The sequence below is a fragment of the Microcaecilia unicolor genome, chromosome 2, assembly GCF_901765095.1.
Source record: "Microcaecilia unicolor chromosome 2, aMicUni1.1, whole genome shotgun sequence".
Classification (NCBI taxonomy): domain Eukaryota; kingdom Metazoa; phylum Chordata; class Amphibia; order Gymnophiona; family Siphonopidae; genus Microcaecilia; species Microcaecilia unicolor.
Genome location: NC_044032.1, coordinates 629,441,347 through 629,467,826, shown reverse-complemented (window position 1 = coordinate 629,467,826; position 26,480 = coordinate 629,441,347). Strand labels below are relative to the sequence as shown.

Below are 26,480 nucleotides of genomic sequence, written 5' to 3'. Positions count from 1 at the left end.
AAAACAGAGCTGGGAGTCCCAGCGACAGCAGCGTCCAAATTTGCACTAGACCACGAGGTCTCCAAGACCGCCATCAGCTGACTGGCAGGAACAGCGTCTGCAGTAGCCTGCAAGATGGTGTGTGCACCCAACGCATCTGGACGAGAGGGAAACACCATCACCTGTTAAAGCCTCAGAGCAGCCTGCCACACAGTCTCACTACAGATCTCCGTTTACCACAGCAGGAACATCTCTTAACAGTTTCTGCTGCCATCGCCGCACTGCGCTACTCCACAACTAGCAAACCTCAAATGAAGGCACTTACCTGTGCGGGAAGCAGCAGCATGTTTACAGGCAGAAGTGGATCCTCCCAGCAAAGAGCCTGTCGCCAAACCTGCTCACCAGGCTGAGGTTCTACCCTTGGGAAAATCCAGGGAAGTCCTGGCTGTGTGGTTTCTTTCCTTCTTTGTCTTTTTTTTTTTTGTTTTGTTGCTGTGCAGTGGCTGTAACAGACCTTTTTTTTGTTTTTAAAGGTGAGGAAGGCTATAGCACAAAACACAGTGGGAGGTAGGGACCCAGGCTACCAGGTATGCTCCTAAGGCTGGTGCCGCTTGAACGAACACACCCAAAACTTAGTTGGCTAAGCAAGTCCAGGAGAAGTCCCAGAAAAAAAGAATCCATGAGCTGGTGAGAAGTTATCTCCCACCTGCTGGAGACAGAGACAGAATAAGCAAAGGAGGGGCTGGCCATCTGGTATCACTTACCTTCAGTTTTGGCAATCTCTATCTGCACCTGCTAGTAGATAGACACAACCCACCAGTTTCTGGATTCATCTGCTGCAGAGGCTAAGGAAGATCTGTATTTGCCCCGCCTTCAAACCCTCTAATTATACCTACACAAATACTAGGTGCAAATTATATGGGCGATTTTAATGTGTGTACTTTCAACATGTCAAATTAAAAAAAAAAAAAAAGGTCGTTTCTTTTAGTGTTTTCTTATGAAATATGCATGTTAAAACTGTCCATGTAGTTTGTAAGCTACATAGAAGGGCTTAAAAGCTACTTCCTTTATATATTCAGCACCGAGAGCTATATCACCCGCTGGGGATACTTCAGATCTCTCTTTCACCAATGATATTTGAGTTTTCTATTTTTTCCATTACAGTGATATCATAACCATGTGGAAATGTATCTACAATTTATTCCCCCGTGTTCTCACATTTGTTCTATATTCTGTAAAAAAATGTAATAAAACCTTCATCTTGTCATTGTTTCTATTTTAGGGACATACCATCCTATCAATGGGGAAAAAGTTTCTTACTGTTAGAGTTCAATGCAATAAATCTTTCAAGTAAAGAAAGCTCACCTCATCATCTGATGGAGATCTATTTTCTTTACTGCACTCTTCTTCTTGACTCTCTACAGCTTCAGGCTCTTCATCACTCTTTCTTTCATGCTCTACAAATATTAGTTATGTGTAATTCAGCAAAATTGCTCAAAAATATACAAAAATAAGTTCACAAGACAATACAAAATGGAAGGTTGTTTTCTTCCAGCAAAAAACCAAAGGCAATATTTTTCAAGGATGTGCAAAAATTAGATCATGTAATCTGATGTATATACGGGATAATTTAACAATTTCTTTCCAAGAACCACCAGGTATTTTAGGATGTATTTAGCAGGTATTTTCTTTGGACAGCAGGATGCAAGTCTTCACAGCTTGGGTAACATCACCGATGGAGCCCACGCAGGAAAACTTCTCCAGCTTAGTAAGTAGTACAAGCTTTTCCGTCACTTCCCTTAGCACGTGCGCCATTTCCCACCTGCTACTATCGCATGGGACCACCACAGTACTTGTTCAGCTGAAGTAGTTCCCATGCAACAACTCCCTGGGGAAGTGGGTGGTTCTATGCAGACTTGTACCCTGCTGTCCACGAAGAACACCTGCTATACGTAAGTAACTTGGGGGGGGGGGGGGGGGGTCGATATTTAGCCAGCAGTGCTCAGTGTTTTGCTGACCACTGCCGACATTATTCCTGGATATTTAATGCAGGGCCCTGTCTGGGCTTCAGCACTGAATATCCGGTTTTGCACAGCTAGCTAACGCATAGCTGGTTCAAGTCCGATATTCAGAGCTTAACCAGGTATGGGTTACTGCATAAAGATAGGACAGCATTTTATGCGGTCCCCTAGCTAGTTAAGTGCTGGATGTCGGCAAATAACAGACCAAGTGCTGACTTTGCTCCCGGATGCCCCCAAAATATCAGGTCTGCAGTTAGGTGCTAATCAGTTATTTTCAGCAGTGCTGAACGGGTAAGTGCTGCTGAAAATGAACAGTTAGCCCCCCAGGAGCAGTTTCTGGCTGGTTAAATCTTGTTGAATATTGCCCCCTTGGTTTTTTCTGAGAACAAGAAAGGATAGCAAGTCCTCACAGCCTGGGTCTTCCTAGCTACAGGCTTCCTTTAACAGAAAAAAGAGGGGAAAACAGCAAAGAAGAAGTGCAACAGCAACTAGCCACTTTTGTATTTTTCTATGTTTTGGAAGGCAGCCTGGAAAAGAAAGATATAAGCCTGGGGGGATGGAGTTAGATTCTAACCCTCAAAAGATCTAGGGGACTGCCTGGCCAAACCTACTGTCATTTTGGGAGTGCTTTTTCAAACAGTAATAGACTGAGACTATTTGAACAGATGTCCATACTGCAGCTCCGCAAATTTCCTCTCTGGAGGCTGATTTCAAGTGGATTACCAGTGCTACCATGGCTCTAACATTATGAGCAGGGACATGACCCTTAAGAGTCTAACTGGTCTGCACATAAGTAAGGGAATGCAATCTATTAGCCAATTAGACACTGCATGCCTGTTGATGGCAGTCCATACTCTATTTAAGTCCTTTCTAAGGACTTTAGTCTGCTTCAAACAGAAGGTCCAGACCCTTCTGCAATCCGTTGTTGGCAGTACACCTTCACGTCTATGGGTTTAAGGTCTGGGGAAAAATGTTAAGATAATAGACTGGTTACAATGAAAATCTGACACTACCTTAAAGAAAGAAGTTAAGGATGAATATGCAGAACCATACTATTGCTGAACAATTTGCTACAAGGTGGATCAGTTACTAGAGCCTGAAGCTCACTGTATGCTGAAGTCACGACCACCAGAAACATATATATATATGGAGTGGGCTCAAAAGGAGCTTTCATCAGCTGGGTTAATACCATGTTGAGGTCTGATGACACTGCAGGAGCCTTGATGGGAGGCTTCAATAGAAGCAAGCCTCACAGAGATTGAATAACTAAAGGCTGAACACAGTTGGATTTTCCTTCTACATGATGGTGATGAGAACCTATCACACTAAGATGAACCCTTACAGATTTGGTCTTTAAACTTGAGTCTGACAAATGTAGAAGGTTTTTATGTGGGACAAAAAAGGGCTCTAAGTCTTCTGTCACATCAAACAGCAAACCTCCTCTATTTAAATCTGCACAACTTTCTAGAGGAATTGCTCTTAGAAGCCAGTTAAATATCTGTGAGACACTGTCAGGCAAGTCAAGAAAGCTACTGTTGCCCTCTTAAAACAAAAATTCCAAACTGTGAGGGAGTAGGACTCGATTTAGTGATGCATCTGAGTTCCTTAAGCATGCGTGATAAATGATGGGCAATTCTCCAGTTGTATGGGTCTTCTAAGGGAAAGGTCCAGAAAATGGCATGGTCTCTAGTTAGTGTGATCAAATTGGGAAGTTTGGTCCACAAACTTTGGGCGCCATTTTCAGCTACAGACACACATTGTTGGAGTTCTGTTAACATGTGTTGCATGGGTGCATTCTGGACAGAAAGTTTATCAGATCTAGGATCCAGTGTCTAAACCATTGAAGAGGTTAAGTTCTTTAATCAAGGCTTGGCAGACAGATTTTGCATGCTTGACAAATGTTTCGCCATTTTATCATTGCCTAACTTGTTGCAATCTGAATCCTTTTGAGTGTTTTACTCGCCATTTTTCAGCAGATTTTATGATAAATTTGTCCATATAAAGGTCTACGTTCTGCAGAGATCATGATTTGGGTGGAGTCTTCAGTTAAATAGATGACATGGGGCTTGATGGAGTGGAGGCCCCTAGTGGGGTGCTCCCAGACCTCAGAAGCGACTTGTTTCACACAGAGTGCTCAGCCCTGTGATTCACTTTAATCTTCATTGGTCCACACTTTTTTATATTCATCAATTTTTAAAAAACTTATCTGTAAAGGACCTCGGCTGACATGGGCCATGTTTCGCTCTACTGCATAAGGGCTGGTTCTACGTTTTTTTCACAACTGTCTTAGGATAACCTCTCTCTAAAAATCTCACAAAAAGATCTTGTGCATAATGTTCAAATTATTCCGTAGTTGAGCAAATGCATCGAATGCGCTAAAATTGGCTTATAGGTAGGCTGGCACACAACTGGTAAGGATGTAAACTCTGGAAATGGAGGAAGGTGTTTCTCGCAAACTCCTTCCTATATAAAGTAGTTTGTAAAATTTCTTTATCGTTATATACTCTCACATCCAGAAAATCCAAGTAATATTTACTACTAATTACTGTGAACTGGAGAAATCAGTCAATGAATTCACCAAGAAATCTTTTCCATAATGTCACATGTTGAAAAATCATTGTGATCCATAAAGATATTTTTCTTCAAATTCTAGAGATAGATTGACACTCTTTTGTTATGAAGAGTTTTCTCTTTAATGTAACAGTCAGCTCATTGGTTGGAGTAGGTCATCTGACCTGGTAAAAGGTTGGCACTATTTTGTTAAGATTAGCTATGGCAGGGAGTGGCAATATGTCGGACTGAAGGCTGCACGGTGTTTATCACTTCTGAGGACTGTCGGGTGAAAAGCTATTCCTCTTTCCATGTACCACACAATTATGCCCCATACTAAACGTAAATAGGTAGTGAAAGCCCAGACCCGCTGCTGGCGAGAACTTCCTCCTCAGTGCTGCAAACCTTGGAGCACCCGCAGAGAGAAATCAGGGGTAACAATCCTGCTGTTGGAGTAGATGAAGGAGCACCTGCTCTCTTGGGACCAGACACTTCGTTGTCATCCCTGTTTGTCATGCCTCCACCACATCCCACGCAAACTGGGCTGAGGAGGGGATTCCTTGAAGAGTGGTAGATGCTGGAGAGAGGAGCCCTGTGTGCAGTTTCATACCTGATGAATTATCTGTCAAGTTGAGGGAGCTGCAAGAACTGGTTTCCCCTGAGACGGTTACTCTGGATAGTATATAGAAGGCTATCCAAGTCTTAACAGCAGTAGTGGTGAAGTCTGCTCAAGGAACATCTTTACTTATGTAACATAGTAACATAGTAGATGACGGCAGAAAAAGACCTGCATGGTCCATCCAGTCTGCCCAAGACAAACTCATATGTGTATACCTTACCATGAATTTGTACCTGTCCTTTTCAGGGCACAGACCATATAAGTCTGCCCAGCAGTATTTCCCGCCTCCCAACCACCAGTCCCGCCTCCCATCACCGGCTCTGGTACAGACCGTATAAGTCTGCCCTCCCCTATCCTCGCCTCCCAACCACCACTCCCTCTTCCCCCCAACTGCTCCGCCACCCAATTTCAGCTAAGCTTCTGAGGATCCATTCCTTCTGCACAGGATTCCTCTATGCATATCCCACACATGTTTGAACTCCGTTACCGTTTTCATCTCCACCACCTCCCGCGGGAGGGCATTCCAAGCGTCCACCACCCTCTCCGTGAAAAAATACTTCCTGATATCTTTCCTGAGTCTGCCCCCCTTCAATCTCATTTCATGTCCTCTTGTTCTACCGCCTTCCCATCTCCGAAAAAGATTTGTTTGCGGATTAATACCTTTCAAATATTTGAACGTCTGTATCATATCACCCCTGTTCCTCCTTTCCTCCAGGGTGTACATGTTCAGGTCAGCAAGCCTCTCTTCATACGTCTTGGAACGTAAATCCCATACCATCCTCGTAGCTTTTCTTTGCACCGCTTCCATTTTTTTTAACATCCTTCGCAAGATACGGCCTCCAAAACTGAACATAATACTCCAGGTGGGGCCTCACCAACCTCTTATACAGGGGCATTAAAACCTCCTTTCTTCTGCTGGTCACTCCTCTCTCTACACAGCCTAGCAATCTTCTAGCTACTGCCACCGCCTTGTCGCACTGTTTCGTCGCCTTCAGGTCCTCAGATACTATCACCCCAAGATCCCTCTCCCCGTCCGTGCCTATCAGACTCTCCCCGCCTAACACATACATCTCCCTTGGATTTCTACTCCCTAAGTGCATCACTTTGCATTTCTTCGCATTGAATTTTAATTGCCAAACGTTAGACCATTTTTCTAGCTTCTTCAGATCTTTTTCATGTTTTCCACACCCTCCGGGGTGTCCACTCTGTTGGAAATCTTGGTGTCATCCGCAAAAAGGCAAACTTTACCTTGTAACCCTTCGGCAATGTCACTCACAAATATATTGAACAGAATGGGCCCCAGCTCCGATCCCTGAGGCACTCCACTACTCACCTTTCCCTCCTCCGAGCAAACTCCATTCACCACCACCCTCTGGCGTCTGTCCGTCAACCAGTTCCTAATCCAGTTCACCACTTCGGGTCCTATCTTCAGGCCGTCTAGTTTATTTAAGAGCCTCCTGTGGGGAACCGTGTCGAAAGCCTTGCTGAAATCTAAGTAGATGACGTCCATAGCACGTCCTTGATTTAATTCTCCTGTCACCCAGTCAAAGAATTCAATGAGATTCGTTTGGCACGATTTCCCTTTGGTGAAACCATGTTGTCTCGGATCTTGCAACTTATTGGCTTCCAGGAAATTCACTATCCTTTCCTTCAGCATGGCTTCCATTACTTTTCCAATAACCGAAGTGAGGCTTACCGGCCTGTAGTTTCCAGCTTCTTCCCTATCACCACTTTTGTGAAGAGGGACCACCTCCGCCGTTCTCCAATCCCTCGGAACCTCTCCCGTCTCCAAGGATTTATTAAACAAGTCTTTAAGAGGACCCGCCAGGACCTCTCTGAGCTCCCTCAATATTCTGGGGTGGATCCCGTCCGGTCCCATGGCTTTGTCCACCTTTAGCTTTCCAAGTTGTTGATACACACTCTCTTCCGTGAATGGTGCTATATCCATTCCACTCTCAGGTGTACTTTTGCCAGTCCCTTGCGGTCCTTCTCAAGGATTTTCTTCAGTGAAAACCGAACAAAAGTAGCTATTTAGTAAATTGGCTTTTTCTTCATCATTATCTACATAGTGGTTCGCTGTATCTTTTAGTCTCACAATTCCCTTTTTAGTCCTTCTTCTTTCACTAATATACCTGAAGAAATTTTTGTCGCCCCTCCTTACATTTCTAGCCATTTGTTCTTCCGCTTGCGCCTTCGCCAGACGTACCTCTCTCTTGGCTTCTTTCAGTTTCATCCGGTATTCCTCCCCGTGTTCCTCTTCTTGAGATTTTCTATATTTCTGGAACGCCAACTCTTTAGCCTTTATTTTCTCAGCCACTTGCTTGGAGAACCATATCGGTTTCCTTTTCCTCTTGCTTTTATTTACTCTCCTTACATAAAGGTCTGTGGCCCTATTTATTGCTTCTTTCAGCCTGGACCACTGCCCTTCCACTTCCTGTTCGTCCTCCCAGCCCATCATCTCCTTCCTCAGGTATTCCCCCATTTTACTAAAGTCAGCATGCTTGAAATCCAGGACTTTGAGTTTAGAGTGGCTGCCCTCCACTTCAGCCGTTATATCAAACCAAACCGTTTGATGGTCATTGTTTCCCAGATGTGCACACACTCGCACATTTGACACACTATCCCCATTTGTGAGCACCAGATCCAGCATCGCTCCCTCCCTCGTGGGTTCCGTCACCATCTGTCTGAGCAGAGCACTTTGGAAAGCATCCACGATCTCTCTACTTCTTTCCGATTTGGCAGACGGAACCTTCCAATCTACATCCGGCAGATTGAAATCTCCCATCAACAGAACCTCTTTTTTCTTTCCTAATTTTTGAATATCTGCAATCAGATCTTTATCTAGTTCCTCTAATTGTGTGGGGGGTCTGTAGACAACACCCACGTGGACAGAAGTTCTATCCTCTCTTTTTAAGGTGATCCATATCGCTTCTTCTTTTCCCCAGGTCCCTGTCATTTCAGTCGCCATGATATCATTCCTCACATACAGAGCTACTCCTCCACCTTTACGACCCTCTCTATCCTTCCTAAATAGATTATAGCCTGGTATGCTTGCATCCCATTCGTGGGAACTGTTGAGCCACGTCTCTGTGATTGCAACAACATCTAAGTCTGCTTCCACCATCAGGGCTTGAAGGTCATGAACTTTATTGCTTAGACTACGAGCATTTGTGGCCATTGCTTTCCACCTATATTTCTTGGTATGTGTTTTAACATTAGTGATTTGGGGGTGTCTTTTCACTTTGGGTACCTTCATGTCTTTTTGTTCCAACTTTATTGCTTTTTCCTCTGCTTCAGTTCTATTTTCAGGAGCATTACAGTGCTGTAAAGGAGCAAAAGAATTCTTTAGTGGCAACACTTGTGCGGGTGGATGCTTCTGTGTCACATGACGAAGTCTGCCTGAGCCTACTGTGAACCATCTGTTCTTATGTGGTTTTATTCTTTGAGGGAGTGGTGAGAAGCTATTTCTCTGTGCAGTCCTAGAAGCTGGTTTAATTGTATCCAATTCTTGCATTACTTTACTGAGCTCTTGTTTAAAACTAGATACTATGGATACTATGGGGCTTATTTTCGAAAGAGAAAAACATCTAAAAAGTGGCATAAAGCAGCATTTGGACACTTTTCTCAAACAAACGTCCAAATCAGTATTTTCAAAACCTATTTTTAGATGTTTATCTATGAAGTCCATCAGAAGTGCATTCTAATCACAAGGGGTCACGCTGGGGCATTTCAAAGGCACAAAAAGGTGCCCTAAATGAACAGATGACTACTGGAGGAAATCAGAGATGACCCACCCACCCCCCCCCCCCAGTAGTCACTGACCTCTCCCACCCCCCCCCCCCCAAAAATGTGAATAAAAATACGACTTAACAGCCTCAATGACAGCTGCAGATGTTAAAGTCAGGCCTATTAGAGCAGTACACAAGTCCCTAGAGTAGTGTAGTGGTCAGTCCAGTACACTGTGGAGGACCCAGGTCCCTATCTCCCTCTACCTGTCACACTTGTGGTGGAAACTGTGACCCCTCCCAAGGTCATCAAAATCCATCTGTACCCACATATAGGTGCCCCCTTCACCCATAAGAGCTATTGTAGTGGTGTACAGTGAATTTCTGGTGGGTTTTGGAGACTGAGGGGACAGAATAAGGGAGCAAAGGTGAGATGAGTACCTCGGAGCATATTTATGAAGTGCACCGCCTTCTAGGGTGCCTCATTGCTCTCCTGGGATGTCTGGAGGACCATTCTACTAAAAATGCTGGCTCCTCCAACATCCCAATGGCATGAATCTCTATGTTTTGCACTTATTCATTTTTTTTTTTTTTTTAGAAAATGGACCAAAAACAAAAAGTTCATATCACAAAACCTTGTTGCAGTAGAGAGGAATGCAGTGGGAAGGAGCCTTTGGGGTGTGCCCAGCCTGCCCACAGCTACAGGAGGTGGTACTTTTAATTCTCAATCCACTATGGTGGTATTCAAAAGCTAGCTGTAGTGACACTGGACACACGTTGGGAACCTATCCAAGGGGTCAATTTTCCTTTTCAACTTTGGTTGCTAAACTTGTACATGATACTACTAAAGGTTCCTTAGGGTTAGAAAGCCAAAAGCTGGAACAAGCAGCAGCCAGAATTGAGACTAGTGAGAATAAAGTCACATTACTGCAACAAAATAATATATCTGGGGGTCAAAGAAAGAGATTACGTGCATCGTAAGATTTTACATTTTTTGAATTTTCCCAAGTCCTCTTTATTTGTGCCAATGGATATGGTCCGTAAATATCTTCAAGAAATTTTGGGAATGCCATCTGAAATTTTACCCCTTATGGTGAGAGTTCAATATATAATGGTTAAAGAGAAGGGGAAGTGTGATGGGACCTCTTCTTTGCTCCATCTATACTTCTTCCCTTGGTACTCTGATCTCATCCCGTGGTTCTCATATCACTTTTACGCTGATGACTCCCAGATCTACCTCTTCACACCAGAAATCTCAGCAGGAATCCAGGCCAAAGTTATCACCCTGCCTGTCTGACATTGCTGCCTGGATATCTCACCAACATCTGAAACTAAACATGACCAAGACTGAGTTCTTATCTTTCCCCCTAAACCAACTTCTCTTCCCCCATTCTCTATTTCTGTAGATAATACTCTCATCCTCCCTGTCTCACCAGCTAGTAACCTTGGGGTGATCTTTGACTCCTCTCTCTCCTTCTCTGCACATATTCAGCAGACTGCTAAAACCTGTAGTTTCTTTCTCTATAATATCACCAAAATTCACCCTTTCCTTTCTGAGTACACTACCAGAACCCTTATCCACACTCTTATCACCTCTTGCTTAGACTATAGCAACTTGCTTCTCACACGTCTTCCACTTCGACATCTCTCTCCTCTTCAATCTGTTTAAAATTCTGCTGCACGATTTATATTCTGCCAGTGTTGCTATGCTCATATTAGCCCTCTCCTCAAGTCAGTTCACTGGCTCCCTATCCGTTTCCACATACAGTTCAAACTCCTCTTATTGACTTACAAGTGCATTCACTCTGCAGCTCATCAGTACCTCTCCACTCTTATCTCTCCCTACACTCCTCCCCGGGAATTCCGTTCACTGGGTAAATCTCTCCTCCACCGCTAACTCCAGACTCTGTTCCTTTATCTTGCTGCACCATATGCCTGGAATAAACTTCCTGAGCCAGTAGTTCAAGCTCCATCTCTGGCCTTCTTCAAATCTAGGCTAAAAGTCCACCTTTCTGATGCTGCTTTTAACTCCTAACCCTTACTCACTTGTTCAGTACCCACATTTTATCATTCCCACCTTAATAATTCCCTTATCTCTTATTTGTCCAGCTTGTCTGTCCTAATTAGATCGTAAGCTCTGTCAAGCAGGGACTGTATCTTCATGTTCAACTGTATAGCACTGCGTACATCTAGTAGCGTTATAGAAATGATAAGTAGTAGTAGTGGGAATTTTGTTGTGAGAACATACTTCTCTTATTTTGACCGGCTTCCTTGAAACATCTGTGGAAGTAGTGACTCAACGGACAACTTTGATGACAACTTTTGCTCTGGAATCTGGCGGTGACTTGGTGCTTCATTTATAATCATCTTAAAGTGAAAGCTTGAATATCACAAAAACCTCTAAAGCACTCCAGTCACATAATAGTTACAAAAAACCTATGCTATTTAAAAAGAAAGAAACTGAATTATTCTTATAGGTTTTTTCATAATTTTTTGTATTGATTTAATTGTCTTGATAGTGATAACCGCAATTCAGGAGGAAGAAGAGATTAAGCTTGAAATCAATAAACAGGTAGAGGTTTTAGAACAATCATCTGATTTTGATCAACAATATATGGACCAGAGAGTTGCATGGGGACAGAAATTTACCTATCCACACTGGAATTTCCTCCATCCCTGCCTGTCCCCTGTACTAAAATAACCAGACTTGTGGTAAAATAACCCAACAGTAGCCCATGCTGATAACAGTGGCTTAGCTAGACCTAACATTTTGGGTGGGCCCAGAGCTAATATAGGTGGGCACTGTGTATACAGGTATGAGTAGTGTTTCTTGCTACAAAATAATGCATTAGAATGCACTTGATGATGGATTAATAAGTAGTATGCCCAACATCTGCCCTGCATCAACATATGGAAAAAAACAATATTTTTAAATATGGTTACATTATCCCACATCTTAAACTTGACCAGGCGTAAGTCTACTATAATGGCAAACATCTCAACACACATGACAGGATCCTACAGTATAATTACAGCAATGATATTATCCTTCAAACTTTGCTTCTCTACCCCTCCATCCAGCCCCGTAGCCCAGCATTAGCCCTTCTCTTCTCTACCCTACCCCCCCACCCATAGCCGAGCATCAGCCCTTCCCTTCCCCATCATCCATCCCATTGCTATGCATCAGCCCCAGATGAATTCTGGACACTTAAACATTTATATCAAACATTAACAACAGGTGGGGTCACTGCTCCATCTGTCTTCCTAGATGTTATTGTCACGTCTGTGGCCGTGACCACAATCATACTGTTAATATATGGCCTGGCTTTAGATCTACCACTGGAATAGTGATGGGTAAAGCTATGCAGCCTAAAACAACTGAAAAAGTACTGACTAGGCCGAATAACAAGTAAATGATTTAATATTTGAGAATCTGCAAAAAGCAGGTCTGAACAATGAGTCCTGCCACAAATTGGTACAATTTTTAAATCAAATACAGCACCTGTAATGAAAGAATGATGGATCAGATGAATAAAATGGAGCTTATAATTTTGGTATACAATGATACAGAGGTAATACAGAGTTCATGAGATGGTATGAAAAGTATGAAAGGTATGAAAAGTATTGCAGCCGGAAGATGTGAAACTGTTATCTCAACGCTTCCCAAAACATGTTGATAATTAGCAGTAGCTGAGAACGGAAGGAGTTGGGTACATCAGATAGCAGATCGCGTGGGAAAGTATGATCTCAGAAAGTGAGAAAGATTAGGAGCAAGGTTTCTCACCATTCACTTCTATGGAGAGGTTTGTGTATAAAAGAGGGGAGATTTTGCCTTAGTTTGGAACTCCTCCCCAACGCTTCTCTCAGACGGCAGGGCGCTGTGCAGATAAACCCAGAATCTGATGTCTGTATTTGTATCAACTTGAAGACTTGTGTTTGGGTAAGAAATAAAATGTACCTATCTATCTAAACTTATCTCTGTCTCTATTTTTATTGATTCTATCTTCTCTTTACCTAACATTTAGCCTACAAGGTAGATCACATACAAGTGACACTCAGTTTTGGACAGAAAGCAGTAGTTATGGGAATTAGTTTTCAATTACGGCTCCTAATGCCACCCCCTTGTGATTGGGTGACAATGGAGGTTAGAGAAACTATACAGAACCTGATATATGAAATAAGTACCTTTAGTCCCCCGTGTGACGGAGTCAGAAAGAGGTCTATAAGGGGGGGGGGGATTAAAAACAATACTTACCCTGTTTCTGGGAGTCAGTGGCTGTGCTGGCTTCTGCTTGTCTCTGTGTCTGTCTCTGTCTTAGTATCTCTCTGGCTCTGTGTGCTGATTGCCTTACTGGACCTCACCTGTGTGGGCTATGCCTCTTCCAAGATGGCTGCCGCCTCTTCTATGCCAGTATCCAAGATGGCTCCTGCTTGTCCTTCCTGTGGGCTCACTTCCTCTGGGTGTCATTGTCTGGTGTCATGCCCAGAGGCCAATAGGTTAGTCAGTGTGTTGCTGCGCTGCTTCTGAGCCTGTCTTCTGTGTGGGCTTTTGCCCTTCTGTTTCCAGTACCTGTGGGCTGCTTGCCCTTCTGCCTCAGTCTGTGTTTGGAGCCTGAAGCTCAACCCTGGTTTCCTTTCCCTCTTTGTGTGTTACAGGCTGCTAGCCCTTCTGCCTTATTCTGTGTTTGGAGCCAAATGCTCAACCCCTGTTTGTTTCTCCCTTATGTGTTTCTGGCTGCTTGCCCTTCTGCCTTCTCTTTGGAGGTAGTCTCTGCAGCACCAGCCCTGGTTATTCCCTGTCTGTGTTTGCAGCCTGCCCTCTTCTCTGCCTGTATTCAGGGTTCTCTTTCAGCTGTGTATTGCCCTGTTCCCCGTGGCTACACAGCCTGAGTGTTATCCTGAACCCTGCCTGTCTCTTCTGAGTCCTGGTTCTGGCTAGCCAGTGTATCCGGTTTCCCGCTCTGCCTAGCTACCGTCTTCCCTGTGTGCCCATCCTGACCCCGCTCGTATATCCTGTGTGCATATCCTAAAACCTGCTTGTCCCTTCTGAGTCCTGGTTCTGGCTAGCTAGTGTATCCGGTTTCCCGCTCTGCCTAGCTACCCTCTGTCCTGCGTGTCTCCCCTGAACCCTGCTTGTACATCCTGTGGGCTAATCCTGATTCCTGCTTGTATATCCTGAGTGTATACCCTGAATCCTGTATCTGTCTAGCTAGTGTGTTTTTCCTGGGTGGTTCTCCTATATCCTGTCTCTACCTAGCTAGAGGGTTTACCCTGTGGGTATTCCCTGATCCCCGGTCTGCCTAGGTTGCATGTATGCCCTTGTCCTTGCTCCTGCTGAGCTCTTGTACGTCTTGTCTTCATAGTCTGTCCTGTGTTTCTGGCTTAGCGGCTGCGGGCAGCGCTCAGTGCCGTCTAGCGTCGAGTATTGTTCCCTCGTGTTTCCTAGACCCGTGGTGGGTCCTCTGGATCTTCAGTTCTGGCCTTGCCCTGCAAGTCCTGTCGGTCCAAGGACTCGCTATTCCCAGTTCCGCCTCGAGGACCTGACAGCATGCTAAGGCCCTCGAGAATGCGAGTTATAAACAACTCCAATTGGGATGGATCAAAAAAGGTAAATTTCTCATTACGGTATGAAATTTGACACTTGCAGGGAAATTTAAGGAAAAAAGTAGCTCCCAGGTTAATCACTTCTTGCTTATTTTGTAAGAATTTTCTCCAGCGCAGCTGTTTTTCCCTTGATACATCCGGGAATATATTGATTTTTAGCCCCTTAAACATTTTGACTCGATTTTTATAAAAAAGGTACATTTCACAAAGCAGGCACATCTCAATCTTTAAAAAATATTAAATAAAGAAAAATATTTTTTCTTTTCTACCTTTGTTGTCTGAGTACTTTATTTTTCTGGGTGAACTGGTCCCACTCTCTTCCACTTTCCATGTGTCAGTCTTCTAAATTCTTTTCCAGGTTGGCTTTTCCATTTGTCTCTCCTCTTGTCCATTCAATCACCAAGTCCCACTCATCTTCTGCTCTGTTCCCCCCCCAGTCACATCCATCTTCTGCTCCTTCTCCCTCCCTCCACCCACACCCTCTAGTCTCATCCATCTTTTGCTCCCTCTCTCCCCCCCACACCCCCTAGTCCCATTCTACTACTACTACTACTACTATTTAGCATTTCTATAGCGCTACAAGGCATACGCAGTGCTGCACAAACATAGAAGAAAGACAGTCCCTGCTCAAAGAGCTTACAATCTAATAGACAAAAAATAAATAAAGTAAGCAAATCAAATCAATGTGAACGGGAAGGAAGAGAGGAGGGTAGGTGGAGGCGAGTGGTTACAAGTCAAAAGCAATGTTAAAGAGGTGGGCTTTCAGTCTAGATTTAAAGGTGGCCAAGGATGGGGCAAGACGTAGAGGCTCAGGAAGTTTATTCCAGGCGTAGGGTGCAGCGAGACAGAAGGCGCGAAGTCTGGAGTTGGCAGTAGTGGAGAAGGGAACAGATAAGAAGGATTTATCCATGGAGCGGAGTGCATGGGAAGGGGTGTAGGGAAGGACGAGTGTGGAGAGATACTGGGGAGCAGCAGAGTGAGTACATTTTATTCATCTTCTGCTCCCTCTCCCAAGTCCCACTCATCTTCTTCTCTGTTCCCCTTCTCCCACACCCCTAGTTGCATCCATCTTCTGTTCCTTCCCACCCCCTCTAGTCCCATCCAAAGTCTGCTCCTTCTCCCTCCCTCCACCCACCCACACCCTCCAGTCCCATCCATCTTCTGCTCCCTCTCCCTTCTCTCACACCCCCTAGTACCATCCATCTTCTGCTCCCCCTCCCTCCCCTTACATCCCCTAGTCCCATCCATCTTGTGCTCCTTCTCTATCTCTCTCTTCCTCCCCCCCCCCCAGTGGTCTCTTTTTTTTTTTACCCTTCGTCAGCCGGTCTTGTCCCTGTCTCTTTCTTGCTTTCCTTCCAGCACTCCCGCCCACCCACCAGCACTGGAGTCTTCTTTCTCTCCTTCCATCCCCATGGCGCTCGGTATCGCCCCCCCGGTCTTCCAACCCCTCGAGTCGGCAGCAGCTTCAGCGAGAAAGCAGTACACACGCTGCTTTAGACCTGCCTCCGGAAGCCTCTCTTTCTCCTACAGTTTCCCTCCTACGCGGGAACAGAAGTTGAAGCAGAAAGAAAGGCTTCCGGGAGCAGGTCTAAAGCAGCGTGTGTACTGCTTTCTTGCTGAAGCTGCTACCGACTCGAGGGATTGGAAGACCGGGGGGGGGGGGGGGGGGGGCCCGATACCGAGCGCAACGGGGATGGAAGGAGAGAAAGAAGACTCCAGTGCTGGCGGTGGCGGGCCTGGGGTGCTGGAAGGAAAGCAAGAAAGAGACAGGGATGAGACCGGCTGACGAAGGGATTGGAGGATTCGGGGGCGGAGGGGGGGAGCAATACCGGGTGCTGCGATGCTAGAAGGAGCGAAAGATGGATGCTGCTGCAGTTCGTTTGGGGGGGGGGGGGCAATTCGGCATTCTCAGTGAGCTGCTCTTTTTCCTGTTGGCTGTGCACTGATTGGTTGGAGGAGTAGGGAGGCCCACCCGTAGCTACGCCCCTGGGGGAACATATATTCAATCTTTGTCTCCGAGAGCCTGCAGCGGAATATTGAATACTCTATAAGGAGTGGGAGGACTCGGTCAGCCTTTTTTTGGGGGGGTGGGTGGGAGGGGGGAGCTAAGAGGATGATTTAGTTCATTTCAAGGATAGGAGGGAGGTCCATAAGCGTCTAGGCCCTCTGCCATATCAATTTTTCTTGGTGTGGGTTTTCACTATTTCCTAGTGTTCTTGCTGGTTACTGGGGAGTCTTCTGGGCTCAGTGGCGATTTGGGGGAGGGGGGGCAGCCAAATTTTGGTGGTGGTTTCTATAGCTGATGTTGGACCCTGTATGTTTGCTTAATGGAGTTATATTCTACATGTTTCTGTTGGTTTAACTGTGGTACTCGAGTGGTCATTCATCAATAAAAACCACTGTAACATAAATCAAACTCTTTTTGGAACAGCACTGGCAATCTGACCTTAATTAAATTTGGTACTTAATTTAACTATTAATTTGAGTTAAATAGAAGTCATGCTTAAATTCCCAAGCAAAGTTGTATTTACTGCGAGCACCTCTTGCTTATATAAGGCATAGTTATAAGAGGGTATTCAGGTAATGCCTAATAAGGTATAAAAAGATCTAACACCCCTAGTAGGTAACCCAGTTTTAGATGCTTCCATGTAGAAGACACAGTTTAGTACTTAGATAACAGGAGGTATATATTTTATAGCAAATGTTATTACTGTCACTCCTTTAATATATTGAAGGGTGATTATGGCATTGATTCTAGAGAATGGTACACTTGCAGATTATTGCATTGATTCTAAAGAATGGCGAATACAACATCATGTCCATACTCTGAGTAGAGGCAATCTGACAGAGGATAAGTGGGACGCTCTGTAGAAGACATTTTTACTTAGGAGACAATCCAAGGACAACATAATCCTTTATTAAAACATAGGGCCCGATATTCAAACCACACGAAGCAGCCTGCATAAGTGCTGTGACCGGTGCTGGATATTCAATACTGGCCAGTTTCCGGTATACATAAGCAACATGTATTTTACCCTAAATACTTCTGGATACAGTCTACCAGCCGAAACATGGTACTGTGTCGAGTCTTCACCAATAAATGATCTACAATCGACTGAAGTCTCCTCGTTTGTCTCTGCTCAGTCGGGTCTATTTCCCACTCCTTTTTTATTTCTAATGTGCAGCAATCACCAGTTCAGTACTTAAGAGAGACAACTGGTTATTGCCTCTTGCCTAAACCTGATCTCTTCCTCATTGACAGTGTGGTGGAGCAACCTTTCTTGTGTAAAGGTACCCATAGGGTGCTAAAGAAAGTTTATTTGATTACCAAAAAGCGCATTTTACAAAACTGAAGACTATAAGCATCTCTAGCTCTCACCCAGTGGAAAAATGAAATGTATAAGCTGCATAAGCTGGAGGAACAGGGTGTTAAAAATGCCAGTCCAAGAGCTTGGAATCTGGTTCAAATCACAAGATCTCTGATTTTAGATGCACTCCCACATACGGTGTGTAGTGCTCTGTTAAATATTTGAGATTTTTGTTTTGGGTTTTTTTTTTAGTGTGTTGCCATTGGATATAGGATCTTGGGGATGAATGGGACAGGCAGTAGGGAATGGGTGGGTGGTGTTCACCCATGGAGAACAGCCATCCATGGTCAAATTTAATTTGTTCTTTTGTTATCAAGGAATGGGTTTATAAAATAAAATGCTTATTTGTAATCTCATTGTCTTTGCATGGTTTATGCTGACAGGCATTGTAGGTTTGTATTTGCTTTGTTCAGGTGGTTGTACGCAATCTTTTGAGTCAATAAAAATTAGTTAAATAAAAAAGGAACTGGAGAAAATGAAAGAAAAAAAGGTGAGAGGGAGAGAAGGACAGTGAACCACATGCCAACCACTGCCGGAAGTTATACAAGTACCAATCAATATTCAGTGCCAGCACCCACATAGCTAACTAGGAAAAGCTAGGATTGCTTGGGACTGTCTTTCTTCTATGTATGTGCAGCGCTGCTTACGCTTGTAGCGCTATAGAAATGCTAAATAGTAGTAGTATGTGGTTCTACATGTCTGGTTAGCTATGTGGATGTTGGCACTGAATATTGCTGGCACTCTCATAACTCCCAGCTCCACCCCTGTAATGCCCCTACCCACTTGGGATATGGCTGACCTATTCACTTGGGATATGGATGGTGAGTATCAATATCGAGCTGCACTATCTGGTTATGTATTATTGAATATTGGTGTTTGGACAGGCACAAGTGATTTGAATAAGCAGGAGGTTCTCTTGCCTGTTCAGACTGCTTTAAAAATATTGACCCCATTTGACTTTAGTAAATGGTGGAGTACCTGAAGAAAAAGCTAACAGTATGGGTAAGACATTAGAGAAATGGAATAGAAGGACAGTAGTCAAAGCTTAAAGGAGCTATAAAAATGGCAACCGATTCTAGTTACTAATAAAAGCTACTGTTAAAACATGTAATCTTACTGTTAACCCCAGTTATTAGCAACTAGGTCTCACTGCATACAAGAGGACCTGTGGTAAAATAATACGTATTAAAAATAGCATTAGTAACCATTTCCCTTTATATAAGGATAGTAAAGAAAAACAATAGAAAAAGTAAACCAGTATGGTTCGCCAACAAACGGCTGAGAAAATAAAGGCAAGAGAGGCAGCATTTATGAAATACAGAACATAAGAAGAGTGTTAAGGGATAAAACTCAAAGAAGTGAAGACAGAAATACAGCTAGCAAAAGCACTGACATAAAAAAATGCCTAGATGTAAAGATAGGTGACAAGACTTTTTTCAGATATGTTAGGGAAATTAAGAAGGCTAGAAATGGAACTGTAAGACTGAAAGATGCTAAGAACTGCTAAGTGGAGGGAGATAATGAAAAATCAGACATGCTAAACAAATACTCCTGTTTTATGTACACAGAAGATAATCCAGGAGAAGGGTTGAGGGCAGCTGTCTACGGTATATATAGGAATGCAGTAGATAATCACACCATTCACAAAAGAAAGTTTATGAACAACTTGAAAAACAAAGTGGACAAAGCTACGAGGCCAGATAGGATACATCCCAGGATATAGTGAATGATACATACCTGTAGCAGGTGTTCTCCGAGGACAGCAGGCTGATTGTTCTCACGACTGGGTGACGTCCGCGGCAGCCCCCACCAACCGGAAAGAAGCTTCGCGGGACGGTCGGCACGCAGGGCACGCCCACCGCGCATGCGCGGCTGTCTTCCCGCCCGTGCGCGACCGCTCCCGCCAGTTGAATGACTAGCAAAAGATGAAACACACAACTCCAAAGGGGAGGAGGGAGGGTAGGTGAGAACAATCAGCCTGCTGTCCTCGGAGAACACCTGCTACAGGTATGTATCATTCACTTTCTCCGAGGACAAGCAGGCTGCTTGTTCTCACGACTGGGGTATCCCTAGCTCTCAGGCTCACTCAAAACAAGAACCCAGGTCAATTGAACCTCGCAACGGCGAGGGAACAACAGAAATTGACCTACGAAGAACAACTAACTGAGAGTGCAGCCTGACCAGAATAAATTCGGGTCCTGGAGGGTGGAGTTGGATTTACACCCCAAACAGATTCTGCAGCACCGACTGCCCGAACCGACTGTCGCGTCGGGTATCCTGCTGGAGGCAGTAATGAGATGTGAATGTGTGGACAGATGACCACGTCGCAGCCTTGCAGATCTCTTCAATAGTGGCTGACTTCAAGTGGGCCACCGACGCTGCCATGGCTCTGACACTATGAGCCGTGACATGACCCTCAAGAGTCAGCCCAGCCTGGGCGTAAGTGAAGGAAATGCAATCTGCTAGCCAATTAGAGATGGTGCGTTTCCCGACAGCGACCCCTAGCCTGTTAGGGTCGAAAGAAATAAACAATTGGGCGGACTGTCTGTTGGGCTGTGTCCGCTCCAAGTAGAAGGCCAATGCTCTCTTGCAGTCCAATGTGTGCAACTGACGTTCAGCAGGGCGGGTATGCGGCCTGGGGAAGAATGTTGGCAAGACAATTGACTGGTTAAGATGGAACTCCGACACCACCTTCGGCAGGAACTTTGGGTGGGTGCGGAGCACTACTCTGTTGTGATGAAATTTGGTATATGGAGCATGAGCTACCAGGGCTTGAAGCTCACTGACCCTACGAGCTGAAGTAACTGCCACCAAGAAAATGACCTTCCAGGTCAAGTACTTCAGATGGCAGGTATTCAGTGGCTCAAAAGGAGGTTTCATCAGCTGGGTGAGGACGACGTTGAGATCCCATGACACAGTAGGAGGCTTGATAGGGGGCTTTGACAAAAGCAAGCCTCTCATGAATCGAACGACTAAAGGCTCTCCAGAGATGGCTTTACCTTCCACACGATAATGGTAAGCACTAATCGCACTAAGGTGATTCCTTACTGAGTTGGTCTTGAGGCCAGACTCTGATAAGTGCAGAAGGTATTCAAGCAGGTTCTGTGCAGGGCAAGAACGAGGTTCTAGGGCCTTGCTCTCACACCACACGACAAACCTCCTCCACTTGAAAAAGTAACTCTTTTTAGTGGAATCCTTCCTAGAGGCAAGCAAGACCCGGGAGACACCCTCAGACAGACCCAACGCAGTGAAGTCTACGCCCTCAACATCCAGGCCGTGAGAGCCAGAGACTGAAGGTTGGGGTGCAGCAACGCTCCGTCGTTCTGCGAAATGAGAGTCGGAAAACACTCCAATCTCCACGGTTCTTCTGAGGACAACTCCAGAAGAAGAGGGAACCAGATCTGACGGGGCCAAAAGGGCGCTATCAGAATCATGGTGCCGCGGTCTTGCTTGAGCTTCAGTAAGGTCTTCCCCACCAAAGGTATGGGAGGATAAGCATACAGGAGGCCGGTCCCCCAATGGAGGAGAAAGGCATCCGACGCTAGCCTGCCGTGTGCCTGAAGTCTGGAACAGAAAAGAGGCAGCTTGTGGTTGGTCTGAGAGGCGAAAAGGTCCACCGAGGGGGTGCCCCACGCTCGGAAGATCTTGCGTGCCACTCTGGCATGGAGCGACCACTCGTGCGGTTGCATGACTCTGCTCAGTCTGTCGGCCAGACTGTTGTTTACGCCTGCCAGGTACGTGGCTTGGAGGAGCATGCCGAACCGACACGCCCAACGCCACATCCCGACGGCCTCCTGACACAGGGGGCGAGATCCGGTGCCCCCCTGCTTGTTGACGTAATACATTGCAACCTGATTGTCTGTCCGAATTTGGATAATTTGGCAGGACAGCCGATCTCTGAAAGCCTTCAGTGCGTTCCAGATCGCTCGGAGCTCCAGGAGGTTGATCTGCAGATCCTTTTCCTGGAGGGACCACAGACCCTGGGTGTGAAGCCCATCGACATGGGCTCCCCACCCCAGGCGAGATGCATCCGTCGTCAGCACTTTCGTGGGCTGCGGAATTTGGAATGGACGTCCCAGGGTCAAATTGGTCCGGATGGTCCACCAGAGCAGTGAAGTGCGGCAACTGGTGGAGAGGCGGATGACATCTTCTAGATTCCCGGTGGCTTGGAACCACTGGGAAGCTAGGGTCCATTGAGCAGATCTCATGTGAAGACGAGCCATGGGAGTCACATGAACTGTGGAGGCCATATGACCCCAGAAGTCTCAACATCTGCCGAGCTGTGATCTGCTGAGACGCTCTGGTCTGCGAAGCCAGGGCCAAGAGATTGGTGGCCCTCGCTTCGGGAAGGTAGGCCTGAGCCGTCTGGGTATTCAGCAGCGCTCCTATGAATTCCAGAGACTGAGTTGGCTGGAGATGGGACTTTGGGTAATTTATCACAAACCCCAGCAGCTCCAGAAGTTGAATAGTGCACTGCATGGACCGGAGGGCTCCTGCCTCCGAGGTGTTCTTGACCAGCCAATCGTCGAGATATGGGAACACGTGCACTCCCAGCTTGCGTAGGTAGGCCGCTACCACCACGAGGCACTTGGTAAACACTCGTGGGGCAGAGGCGAGCCCAAAGGGCAGCACACAATACTGAAAGTGGCGTGCGCCCAGGCGGAATCTGAGATACTGTCTGTGAGCTGGCAGTATCGGTATGTGAGTATATGCGTCCTTTAAATCCAGGGAACATAGCCAATCGTTTTTCTGAATCATTGGCAGAAGGGTGCCCAAGGAAAGCATCCTGAACTTTTCTTTGACCAGGAATTTGTTCAGGCCTCTCAGGTCTAGGATGGGACGCATCCCCCCTGTTTTCTTTTCCACAAGGAAGTACCTGGAATAGAATCCCTGCCCTTCCTGCCCGGGTGGTACGGGCTCGACCGCATTGGCGCTGAGAAGGGCGGAGAGTTCCTCTGCAAGTACCTGCTTATGGTGGGAGCTGAAGGATTGAGCTCCCGGAGGGCAATTTGGAGGCAGGGAGGCCAAATTCAGGGCGTATCCGCACCGCACAATTTGGAGAACCCACTGGTCGGAGGTTATGAGAGGCCACCTTTAGTGAAAAAATTTTAACCTCCCTCCGACCGGCAGATCGTCCGGTACGGACACTTGTAGGGCGGCTATGTTCCCGTGGATCCAGTCAAAAGCCCGTCCCCGGCTTTTGCTGTGGAGGCGCAGGGGGCTGCTTAGGCGCACGCTGTTGACGAGAACGAGCGCGCTGGGGCTGTCCCTGTGCCTGACGAGGCCTTCGGGCCGGCTGGTTGTACCTACGCTTTGCAAAAGAATAGGGTGCAGCCTGCCGGGCCCGGGAAAAACGTCCACCTGCTGAGGTGGATGCTGAAGGCGCCCGGTGGGAGAGCTTGTCGAGGGCGGTTTCCCGCTGATGCAGTTGGTCCACCATCTGCTCGACCTTCTCACCAAAAATGTTATCCCCCCGGCAAGGGACGTCGGCCAGTCTCTGCTGGGTGCAGTTGTCCAGGTCAGAGGCACGCAGCCATGAGAGCCTGCGCATCACTATGCCTTGGGCCGCAGGACGAGATGCCACGTCACAGGTGTCAAAGATACCCCTGGACAGGAACTTTCTGCACGCCTTCAGCTGCCTGACCACCTCCTGATAAGGCCTGGACTGCTCCGGCGGGAGCTTATCGACCAGGTCCGCCAGCTGTTGCACATTGGTCCGCATGTGGATGCTCATATAGAGAAGGTATGACTGGATGCGGGTCACGAGCATGGAGGATTGGTAGGCCTTCCTCCCAAACGAGTCCAGAGTGCAAGACTCCCGCCCCGGGGGCGCCGAGGCGGTATCCCTCGAACTCCGTGCCCTCTTGAGAGCAGAATCCACGACCGCAGAGTCATGGGGCAATTGGGGCCGCATTAACTCTGGGTCGGAGTGGATCCTGTACTGGGACTCTGCTTTCTTGGGAATGGTGGGGTTAGTTAACGGTCGCACCCAGTTCCGAAGCAGTGTCTCCTTGAGGACATTGTGCAGCGGCACCGTGGAGGACTCTCTAGGTGGTGATGGATAGTCGAGGACCTCGAGCATCTCGGCCCTCGGCTCTTCCACAGAGACCACGGGAAAGGGAATGCTAATCGACATATCCCGCACAAAGGAGGCAAAGGAGAGACTCTCGGGAGGTGAGAGTTTCCTCTCCGGTGAAGGCGTGGGGTCCGAGGGAAGGCCCGTAGACTCCTCTGAGGAGAAATATCTAGGGTCCTCCTCTTCCCCCCACGAGTCCTCATCCTCGGTGTCGGACATAAGCTCATGTAGCTGAGTCCTGAACCGGGCCCGGCTCGACGTCGAGGCACCAGGGTCTCGGTGTCGTCGAGCGGTGGACTCCCGCGCCGGCGGGGACGGAGCTCCCTCCATCGACGTCGACTCCACCTGCGTGGCGGTCGAGACCGGCACCGCAAGCGGCGGCGGTGTCGACTGCCCCGGCGCCGGGCTAGAGCTCGCCGGCGCCACAGTCATCGGCGCCGAGGGCGCAAGCACCCCCGGCGCCGGCACAGCCTGGCGCATCAGCCCTTCCAGGATCCCCGGAAGGATGGCTCTGAGGCACTCGTCCAGGCCCGCTGCCGGGAAAGGCGGTGGGGCCGGTAGGGGTGTCGGTGCCAGAATCTGGTGGGAGCCAGGAGACGACACCGAGGTGCCGGGACCCTGTTGCGTCGGCACCTCTATCACCGACGGGGATCTCTCCTCTCGATGGAGACGCTGCGGCGTCGACTCCTCTCCGATGTGCATCGAGGGCGACCGGTGACGGCGCTTCTTATCCTTCTTCCGATGCCCGTCACCGGCGCCGGGAGGCATGGAGGAGGAGGATGACGATCCCCCTCGGTCTCGAGGAGCCGGGTCAGACAGGGTTCGGTCCCGTGGGCCATGGGCTGAGGGAGTGACCGGGGCCGACTGCCCACACGGCCTCTCACCTCTACCCTCACCGGAGGACCGGCGGGCCGACGGGACCTGTTCTCCTGGGGTCGATGCCATCGGTGCCGATGTCTCGGGCATCGATACCGGTACCGAAGGACCGGGCGTCGATACCGATGCCGTCGAGGTCGACGTCGAGGGGCCGGCGCAAGTTCCAAAAATACGGTCCCGTTGAACTTGCCTCGCAACCTGAGTCCGTTTCCGGAGACCGAGACACAGGGGACACGACTTGAAATTGTGCTCCGGCCCGAGGCACTGGAGGCACCAAGCGTGGGTGTCGGTCTGCGAGATGGGCCGGCCGCACCGACCACACTTTTTAAATCCACTCGGGACCTTCGAGGACATCGACGGAAAAATCGCGTCGGCGAAATTAAAGTCGTCGATGGTGGCGGAAATCACACCTCGAAAATGAAAAACGACCGTGCGGCCACCAGGCCGCAACGCAACGTCCCCGCTGGAAGCGAGGGAAAATGGGAGCGCGTGCTCCTTTTTTTTTTTTTTTTTAAAGAAAAGAAAAATGGAGCGCGCGGCAATTAAATAAAAGAAATAAAAGAAATAAGAGAAGTTCGCGTAAACGCGACGGTTTTTCCGGGGCTGAAACAGAGAGAGCGGCACAGGCACGACTCTCTCCAGGCGCGGAAAAAAAGGAACTGGCGGGAGCGGTCTCGCACGGGCGGGAAGACGGCCGCGCATGCGCGGTGGGCGTGCCCTGCGTGCCGACCGTCCCGCGAAGCTTCTTTCCGGTTGGTGGGGGCTGCCGCGGACGTCACCCAGTCGTGAGAACAAGCAGCCTGCTTGTCCTCGGAGAATGAAGGAATACAGAGAGATCCTGGCTGGTCCTCTTAAAGATGTAATAGATCCTTGGGGATAAAGAGGTTTAGCTGGATTGGAGACAAGTGAACATGGTCCTTCTTCACAACAGCAGGGACGGTGAAGAAGTGGGAAATTGCAGGGTGGTAAGCCTTACTTCGGTGGCTGGAAAACTAATGGAGATGATGCTGGAAGAAAGGGCAGTGAGCTTCCTAGAAGCCAAAGGGATAGAACATCTGAGACAACATGGTTTTACCAAAGGAAAATCGTGTCAAATGAATCTGAATGATTTATTTGAATGGGTGACCAGAGAACTGGATAGAGGACATGAGCTAGATGTAGTCTACTTGGATTTCAGCAAAGCCTTTGACATGGTCCCTCATAAATATAATAATAAAATCTATTTCTATCCTGCATTATCTTAAGATTCTAAACAGAGAACAGGAATATATACACAATAAAACACAACAATACAAATCACACAGCATGAAACAATGTCAAAACCAGCAGTCCAGTAGAACTAATAATTCTCAATACATAACAGAAAAAATAAAAAAATGTTAAGCATGCTGATGATACGACCCAAAGTGGTGAACTGGACTGGAAACTGGTTGACTGAAAGATAACATAGGGTAGTGGTGAATGGAATCCAGTGGTAGGAAACATAAGACCTATACTGGGTCAGACAGATAGCCTGTCTAGCCTAGTATCCTGCTTCCAACAGTGGCCAATCCAGAAAGGTTAGTAGTGGAGTGTCTCAGGGATCAGTATATGTGAGCAACATTGCCAAAGGGTTAGAAGGAAGTTTGCTTTTTTTTGCAACAGACTGGACACCTTGGAGTA

General features: G+C 47.1%; 1 protein-coding gene across 1 annotated transcript in view; it reads right to left on the bottom strand.

Moving 5' to 3' along the window:
* CLGN (calmegin) overlaps positions 1 to 26,480 on the bottom strand; it is a 350,951-nt gene that overhangs the window by 8,285 nt on the left and 316,186 nt on the right. The window contains exon 14 of the mRNA XM_030191707.1: positions 1,345 to 1,436. Coding sequence (XP_030047567.1) covers positions 1,345 to 1,436 — 92 coding nt within the window. The remainder of the gene's footprint in view (positions 1 to 1,344; positions 1,437 to 26,480) is intronic.